The sequence below is a fragment of the Eptatretus burgeri genome, chromosome 11 (genome assembly GCF_056783735.1).
Source record: "Eptatretus burgeri isolate ZD-2024b chromosome 11, Ebu_testis_v1, whole genome shotgun sequence".
In the NCBI taxonomy this organism is placed as follows: domain Eukaryota; kingdom Metazoa; phylum Chordata; class Myxini; order Myxiniformes; family Myxinidae; genus Eptatretus; species Eptatretus burgeri.
Window position 1 is genome coordinate 70,396,370 of NC_140971.1, and position 9,799 is coordinate 70,406,168.

At 42.6% G+C, this 9,799-nt stretch overlaps 1 protein-coding gene across 1 annotated transcript in view; it reads right to left on the reverse strand.

Moving 5' to 3' along the window:
• UBR5 (ubiquitin protein ligase E3 component n-recognin 5) overlaps positions 1-9,799 on the reverse strand; it is a 219,616-nt gene continuing 209,817 nt past the window's right edge. Inside the window, 8 exon segments of the mRNA XM_085846879.1 lie at positions 1-1,489; positions 4,879-4,964; positions 7,823-7,967; positions 8,060-8,173; positions 8,807-8,962; positions 9,123-9,207; positions 9,325-9,494; positions 9,693-9,750. Coding sequence (XP_085703005.1) covers positions 1,277-1,489; positions 4,879-4,964; positions 7,823-7,967; positions 8,060-8,173; positions 8,807-8,962; positions 9,123-9,207; positions 9,325-9,494; positions 9,693-9,750 — 1,027 coding nt within the window. The 3' untranslated portion in view covers positions 1-1,276.

Genomic DNA, 9,799 nt, shown 5'->3' on the forward strand with positions numbered 1-9,799 from the left:
GCAGTTTTTAAGCAAAGTATATTCAACCACAACACTAATATGTACAAAGGACACCACCATAATGGTGGAGTGTCTGTCCTTTGTTCACAGCAACAAGAGCTGCTCTTCCAATTTACTCTTTACAAAAGTCATAAAGTTTTTGACTTCCAAATGAGTTGGGTGGCAGGAATTGGAGAAAGAAGGAAGAGGGGCGGGAGACACGTTCCACAGTACGGGATTAGGGGATGGATATGGGACAAAGCATGAGGTGACAAAAAGCAGCACTCTTAAAAGATGAGGGAAGAGCACAAGGTATTGGACACAGGGAGCCTGTTCCACACACAAGAGAACAGAGGGATGAAGGAATTGAGGTGAGCATCCAGCTTATCCTTGGAGATGGATACCAGGAAAAGGGTTTCTGGAAGAATGTATGCAATGCTCCTTCCCACCCCTACCCCACACAAATACTGTACATTTCTGTCATCTAAGAATGAATCACCTGGAAGAATTTGAACATCATTTTAAAATGCAGACTTCCTGACCGATTTATACCTATTTGACCACCTCAAGTGCCAGCCGAGCTCCCAACTGACGATCGAATTCTTTATCAAGGCAGAGAAATGAGGGTGGAAGTAAAATCATCCACGGACATTGTGAAAGCATGATATTTTATTCACCGAACCTTTATGGAGCCGAGTTTTCAGCTTTACAGTTACAAAAGAAAAAAAGAAAAAATAAATGCCAAGGTTGGAGTCATGACTTGGCTCTAACAATGTGGAGTCCTATACAATCCCCAATCCACCGAGGCAGCTTCATGGGATGTATTGTTGAGTGGTAAGTCACACAGGCAACAGTTTAAAGGGAGCAAATTCAGCATGTTATGACATACTCAAAATTTAGAAACCAAGTCTTAGGGTGACAGCAGTAATAACAATAAAATCTGAAAAAAGGAAGTCTGCTATAAACCGTCCTGAATAAAAAGAGATGTTCATGAAATGCAGACAAAAGCTTAGAACAAATCAAACTTCGAGTCTTTGATTTGTGCAATCTGTTTCTGACAGCCATCTCATGGCCAGAAATGAGGGGCAAGGTAGGGCTGGAAGTCACGCAAGGAACAAAGTTCAACGTGTCAGTGGTACACAGCTGGCACAGAATGCTTTTCGATGAAAAGTTGGGCTGCACATCCACAGCCTGTATACTGGCCGCAATGTGAATCCATGCACCATGCCACCCAGAACGTGACTTAGAAGTGTGGGAAAGAAAGTAAAAGGGATGTACGAAAAGGTGTGCATGAAGTCTAAACGAATCCAAAGTTCTTGGTCTTTATAGCCAACAGCAGTTTGTGCTTAAGTATCTGGCGTGAGGAGTACAGTGGCACATAGAGGCGTGAGATGCATGTGTTTGCTGTAGGTAGGTGCTGGTCGTCAGGAGGGCGGATGGTAATCGACGGCATTGGTTGAAAACCCTCCTCACTTGCAGGTAGAGATGGGCTCGATGTCCAAAAGTACACCTGGACACAAAGAAATGGTTAAGGACAAACGGACAAAGTCAGATCTGCATGCAAGTCGATCAAACATGGTGGTATCGATAGATACCTTAACCACAAGCAGACCCAGATGGAAAGGTGTAATCAGTTCCATTTTAGACCTCATTTACAACTGCATGACAAAACACAAAGTTTGCTTATTTTCTTTTTCCAATTTACTAAATATTTGTGACATCATACTACATCCCTTTGAGGCTGTTGAGTATCCTCAAGTGTCGATCTTTTGACTGCTCATGCATGAGGGGCAGAACGATACTTACAATAGTCCAAGACACACCAATATTTTTTATTTTTCAATCAATAAGCATCTATAATTGGAGCTAATTTTTTTTTATTTTTTAGAATGTAACACGCGCGCGCACACACACACACACACACACACACACACACACACACACACACACACACACACACACACACACACACACACACACACACACACACACACACACACACCAACATGAGCCTATTTCATCCGGAATAGTCAGGAAGGACGTTCTGGATAAAACTACATTTGCGGTTAACTAGAAACACCCACTCCCGATGGAGCGGCAAGGGGAAGCAGCTAGTGTTTGAAGTGGCCATCCCAACTTCATAGAACATTCCCATGCACACCCTGAATACAATCACCAAGTTAATACATCTCATCCCACAAACAACCAAACATACAGACAGGTTTCAATGCAGTGCCCCCACATATATACAATGATTATAGTTTTAATTATACAGCACTATAACACAGAATTGGGATATTTTTGAATGATTTGTACAACTTCCAGTCATTTGATGTATATTTTAGTGATTACATAGTTTTAACGTTGTTCTGCCAGCGGGAGTGTACCAGCGGGTATGATAATTCACCCACTTTCACATAAAAGTAAAAAGCTAAGTTTGAGATGGCCATCCCAACTTAGTAGAACGTTCCCATGCGCACCCAGAGTAACAAATTTCAATTTGTTTTGTCTGGTGGTTTAATAAGAGCGCATGAAATACAGATCACAAGTAAATTGGCCAAGTAGTTTTCAATTACATCAGATTTTCATGCAGATATGTTACTATGATAACACTTTACTGCTGGGAATTGTAATACACTCTCCCACCGGGAACAGCGCAATACAACACACACTTACAAAGACAATTTGGTTCCCCCTGCCCACACCTCCCTCCCTCCCTACCGCCTATACCGGTGAATTTTATTCACCGCCTAAAACCTCACGCCGCCTTACAACTCCCACCTAAAACCTTACCTTACACTGCATAAAACCTAAAAAAAACCCACACCCCAGGTACAACCACCAAATATCAACTTATTCTGTCCAGCGGTTTAAGAGTGCATACAAGACAAACACCACCGCCACACAGCATGATTTATGTCATTCTCGTTAATAAATAAATAAATAAATAAATAAATAAGAACAATTATTTTTAAAAATATGTCATGTTACATTGTGTTACAAAGCCTGGAAAAACTAATCCTTAAGACACCACACACAGAGGAGGAGACAACAAAAGGGAGAATGAAAGAAGATGGGGAAGAGGTAGTATAGGAGAGACAGGCCTTCCCTTAGCCCGAGTCAATATTGGCTGCCGCCGCCGCCTGGCCATGCAGGCTAAGTCTGTCCCACGTTTCCACGCCGGAAAGGGTTGTGCTAAGCTCCTTCACAAAGCAGCACACATGCAGGGAGCATATGGAATAAGAGCAAGGTAAGGAGGCGAGTTGACAAGGTGAGCGACACTCCCGACTGCAAGAAGAGCCAACTCCCACTTACTGAATTCTGAGTGAACTCCACTGCACTCCGAACTGGAACTATCACCCAAATGAACTCACCTCGACTGGTCTATTGTTCGAACGATTTGTACAAAAAAACAGGAAAATATGAGAGTGAGACAGATCGGAGGTCAAGGTTTATAGCCTTTCTTCTTGGGGACTGGGAAGCACAACATGGGGCGTGCTGCTCGGGTTTTGAGGTGAACTCAGAAGGGAACTCGTCCGCTAAATACCCTTCCCTCACCAGACTGCTGTCCCCCACTCCCAGTCTATCCCAACTGCAAACTCACCACCGACTCCACTACGTGCCCCATGGGAAGGCTTTTAAAAGCTTTGTGCGCAATGTCATCGGCACCCCCCGCCCCCCACACCCACCCCAATTTGCTTGCTGTGCTGCCGCCGACATGACCCCATGGCTCAGACTACCGGGCGTGATGACGTCACACACTGACCGCCATTCTTTTCCAGTCTCCATTGTGCCAGACATGAGACGGGGAATCAAATTTTTAAATAGGGAAGGGTATAAAGGGGAAACACAACAGGGAAAATAAGGTCACCATCGGCCCATTACGCCCGTGCCACAAGAAGGAAATAAATTAAAAAAAACACCAATGTGAAGAAGCACAAACACAGGGAATGCAGGGGTCTCTCTACCTGAATGATCCTGGTGGCACTAATTTGGAGCATCACTACACATCTTATTCCAACATTGACTAAGCTATAGCGAGCTAATTTATCTCCTCTTTAACCGCTAAACTATTTTAGTTTAAAAAAAAAAATTTTTCAGCCATACCATTCAGTCATGTAAAGGTGTTTGGCAAGTCTTGGACTACTGCAACTATTTCACTCCTGTACATTTTTGAATGTCCCAAGTACTTAGCATCATCATCATCACCATACGGTTCCTCCATATAATCTCTTACAACAGGTTCAAAAGTTTGAACAGAACCCTCCCAGAGCCCAAAGTATCCCTTTGTTTTCATGAGGATGCTGTTAGGAGGACAAATTGTTGCTTTGTCGCTCGTTCTAAGCACATCGACTGCGAGTGAGAGGAAATGACTTGGAAAAATGTTTCGTCAGATGCCACAAATGAGACGTCTTACAGATTTGTTCCTGAGGACCTGAAGTGTTACAAACTTGGCTTCATTGTTATGATCAACGCAATCAGAAAAGAACTTCCCAAAACGGCATTTCAAATACACTCGATGTAGAAATGATATACTGTAAGTGTACAAAATGTTTAACATGGCATAGAATCAGAAAGAAAGAAAGCGAAACATAGCCATAGGAAAAAAAACAATCCTAAGGAATATTTCTCTCTCAATTTGTTCAAGCAAGCAAGCCAACTCTGCAACACTTCAGGAATGCAACATCAAATTCAAACTCGTATGCAAGTTTCAATGTTGTATGCGGGATGTTGAGTAACATTTCTACAAATGTTAGGAATGGAATGCTACAATGTGCTTGGATGGAATCAAGTTGCACAAATTTGTGAAATCACCAATGACTGGCCCAAAATGATGTACACGACAATCATCCTGTCCACCATGAAACTGCAGTGTTTTTGACCGATGTTTAACTGTACCAGGTCCTGCCGTTCAGCCATGTTCATCTTTTCTACGATGGACCAGAACCAGCGCTTGAACTGCAGAAGCTTCTCGGCACTCTCTCCTGCCAAGAGATCGTCCGCGTGATACTAATTGACCTTTCTAAAAATTAAGTGTCTATGTAATACATTTGGAGAAAAATTATCTTGATGATGGCTACAACTTAAGATCCATCTATTTATAATAATGTACATGTTGGGGAGGTGGTAGGAGGTGGAGGGGGGGGGTAAGGGGATGGAGGAAAGTGAGGCATGTACTGAAAGGACGTTGAGGTGAAAAAGCAGGGGATGTGGGTTTCATGGGTTATTTGGAAGGAAGTTTGTGTGTTAAATACAGTAAACCCTCAAATCTCATGGGTTTGAATATTGCGGGCTTCAACCGATCGCGGGAAACCTATTATGTTCCGATTTAGTTATCATGGGATTTCATTTCGGCCAATCGCAGTTTTGGGCTGAGACAGGTCATCGTTTATGTCCATGTGTACGATTACCTCCCATGACGAGCCTCGCGATGTTTCTTGCGCACAGTTTTTAATGATGCCCAAACGTAAAACGATGGACAAAATTAGTTGTGCCAAAAGGCAGAGAAAGGTTATAACATTGTGCGAAAAGATCAAGTTGCTAGATAGGTTGGCAAGAGGTGAAAGTGCAGCATCTGTGGGCCGCCATTACGGGATCAATGAATCGACTGTGCGGTACATATCTGTGAAAGTGAGTCACATATCCGTCCGTGCAAGTGTTGCCACCAGTGCTACGGAAAGCACAAAAAGTCTCATTCCAGTCCCGTGATCCTCATATTGAAAGGATGGAAAAAGCCCGAAATGTTTCGATCAAGGAGCAAACACAGAAAAAGTGCCTGAGTGGACCGATGATATGGGAGAAATCATTGCCGATTTTCCGTTTCCACGAGGCACCTGGGGCCGAAGGTTCCAGTTCAACCACGGCTATCCACAAGTTCCACATCAGCAAGGGCTGGTTTGAGAGTTTCAAAAGAAGATTCAGCCTCCATCATGTAAAATTAGTTGGTGAAGCAGCATCAGAAGACCATGAAGCTGCATCAAACGACCCACTGCAGCTCATGGAACTGATCAACATGAAGGGATTTATGCCGGAGCAGGTCTTTAACGCTGGCGAGACAGGATTATTCTGAAAAAGGATGTCATCTCATACCTTCCTATCCAAGCAGGAAGGACCTGCTCTGGGGTTGAAGGTAAGGTGGTTAAGGATCGTCGTACTCTTCTCCTATATGGCAATGCTGCAGGCAACTTCCTCACAAAGCTAATAATGTTTTTTTCTGATCGCTGAATCCCACTTCCAGCTCCCTCCCCCCCCACCCCCATATTTACAGCAGAGTATGTATATATTTCAAATATTTAAAAAAGGAATCAGGCTTGTTATATTCTCATGGATCAGGCATTGCACGGAGGAGGCAAGCACTCGACCGAGTGCCCTTCTAGTTCTATACTGTATTTATTTTATTTACATGTTTATTTTAATGTTAACATGCTTTATAGACTGCATATTTTATATGTTTATTTCTGGCTGCCACCAATCTTCCTCCACGGTTTCTCAAAGCCCAGGAACCAAAACCCCCTTTTCCCATCAGCTGTTGGTTTTAACTATCATGGTTTTAACTGGTGCAACATTTTCCAGGAATTGTAACCCTCACAATACTTCAGGGTACACTGCAACCATCAGTCTCGCCCACAAAGGGTTGTGAGACTTGCAACGCCCGTCTGTGTCCACGTCTATATTTTCGCTTTAAAGTTTTTTTCTCTGCAACCACTTATCCGATAGATGCAAAGCTTTAAAACATCGGAGGCATTCCCCACGGAGAATATTTTATCGATAATTCTGATGTTATAGGTCACATGGTATGGCAGCCATATGGGATTAAAGGAAAAAAAAATGGCCATCTCCAAAACCACTGTGAAAAAAATTGAAACTTGGCAAATGTCATCAACTCCCCATGGTGTGATAACGATGAGGTCATCGGAGAAGTGGTATTCCAGCCATAATTGGTTGAATTAAAATAGTTATTCGAAAAAATCAAACTTCATGAATCTGATCTACAACCCGATGCGAGTGAAGAATTAAATTTATGACATTATCAGTCGCATGGTCTGGTGGCCATATTGGATTGAAAAGAAAAACGTTAAAAAAAATACATATATTTTTTTAAAAACCTCCCCCAGAACCGCTTAACAGATTGATGCAAAACTTGAAATATATTATCGACTAGCCATGGGGAATATAGTTTGAATTTTTTTAATATTCACCCTTCATTGATGCAATTTAGGTTTCATGTGCAAAAAGTGGTCGTTAAATGTCCTAATAATCAATGAATAATCAATAACACTTAAGGATAATGGCAATTTATGTGACAAAATCGGGTGCTTGGATGAAACAGGTGAATGGACAACAATAGCAGTGGGCCATAACAGTAGCGCATTCAGTTAACGGTGTTCAGAATGAGCATATGAGACAATACGCTTTAACGGGTGCAGTTTTCGTTGATATTTGTTATTATTTTAATTTCCTAAAGAAAATGCCTCTAACCTTCGAAGATGGCAATGTCACAAAACTCTACCACTTAAAACTATTCCACAACAAATGGAAAGTTCATTTAAAATTTGGTTGAGCTGTCCCAATACTTTTGACAAGATAGTGTATGATGAAGGAATTTAAAAGTAAAGCAAAATACACAGTTATTCAGGCTTTTTGGAGGGGTGGGGGGTGGGGAGGACAGCTGAGATGATGCTTCTGCTAGAGATAATGTTTCTTAAATACCGTACTTCAATCTCAATCTCAATATCTATCTATCTCTATGTATATCTCTCTCTCTATCTCTCTCATTTTCTACAGCCTGCATTTTACATTAACCAAACACACAATGTGGATGGGACCAATAAGCAGGACGTACCAGACTCATCATTGAAGGACGTGTAGCTGATCAGCATCTGTACATTGACTTCTCCACAGCCATTAAGCAGGAGGCGAAAATCTTCAGCTGTCAGGTCCTCAAGAGCACTCCTTGGAAGCACCTCCAACACCCCACGCCGCATGGCCTGTGCAAACAAATCGTGAGAATGGTACGTATGCAAGTGTAACAGTACCAATAATATGAATCAAGGGTGGTCTGGAATCAAGAAGCACCAACCAGCATGGGCTGCTCAGCCACAATCAGCATGCGGTATTCAGCATACTTCCGCACATACTCATAAACATTGGAAGGAGTCACTGCTATACTTGCTCCTCCTGGGACAAGCTCAACCTGCAGATAGAAAAAGATTGCATCTATATTATCTGCTATATCTTCTTCTTCTTTCGGCTGCTCCCGTTAGGGGTCGCCACAGCAGATCATCCGTTATGATCCGCATAATGATTTGGCACAGGTTTTACGCTGGATGCCCTTCCTGACACAACCCTGGTCACCTCTTACGACACCGGGATATGGTACACCTATTCTAACCGGGGCATACACCAGGCCCAGTACACTGGTACTCACTTCGCTGACCTCGGAAGGATGACAGGCTGAGTCAACCTCCTGGTGTGTATTAATTCAAGCGGCCAACGGGGCTTGAACTCAGGACCTTTTGGATCCCAAGCTGCTACCCGAACCACTACGCCAACACCAGGCTTATATTATCTGCTTTATCTATATTATTAAAAAAAAATATGATAGCATCCCACAAACCTACATTAAGCTGGCCATCTCCATCTGTCAGACGAGAGCAACAACTCTCAAATCAGCTTTTGTTTCTTTTTTGAACAATAACCAATGTCAAAAGTTTGTTTGCATTTTTTTGTTGTCTGACTTCATCCTGCATTTTCAAAATAGTTTGAAAATTGCTAGTCTAGTTTACAAATGAAATTCACTCGGTTCTTCACCGTGTTTTTGACATACCTGCCCACTTCCTTCTTCTTTGTTCAGGTCCATGGAGAACATTAGATCCATGGCTTTGAATACATTATCAGCATCACTACCCTGGGCTGCCAGGATCAGCTGCCTCAGGCTCTCGTATGTCACAGAATCGAAGAATGCAAAGTCATGCCAGTTTACCTGCAGTTCACAAATACATTACCCAACATGGTGCCAATTGGTCAGCTCACCTGGGTTAGCTCATCAAGCACATTGCATTTGTTCCATGCTCTCACATTAAAACAGGAAATCCATGTTAAAATATGAACACAAGTTGTGAGGGTACAAAAGGCATGACCACCTTGCGTCCCAGAATGACCTTGATGACATGGCGGTTCAGGGTGATCGGACAAAGTTCATTTTGCAAAAGGCAGAGGCCTAAGATCCTGCATAGAAAAAAAGAGGTCCTGTAACGTGAAAAACCAGGAAGCACTCCAACTGCAATTGTTAAACGAATTTAAAAAATCCTCAAAAAACAAATAAAATGTCGATCCTGTACTAACCGCCCGACATTGCGGTAGCAGTTTAGGCGAGCTTCAGTATTTTTGCCAGCGCGTATTGAGTAAATGCCTCTCTTTCCAGGTTGGTAGAAGAGTGGACTATTATCCTCAGCCTCCTCTTGGTCCTCTTGTTCATCCTGCCCTCCCCTTCCAGACAGTCTCTTCCTGCCATCCTACAAGTACACACAAAGGAAAAAAAAAATCAAAGGATCTGCACAAGTTTAATAATTCAAGATAACTAACTCCCTGTACTTTTATTTTCAATCTCCTTTCAACTTGCACATTCAGAAATGGCTTTTGCAATAACAACTTGGTCAAGCAGGTCAGGTCATGTGTCACCACATCATGGTGGTGAGTTAACCCAATCCCACCTGTGCTCTTTCATTGTCCAGCACCGGCAGGTCCATCAAGGCATTGTCGTTTCCTTCCCTATGTACACAACGGAGACAAGATCCATAATGAAAGGTGCACCTGTAGG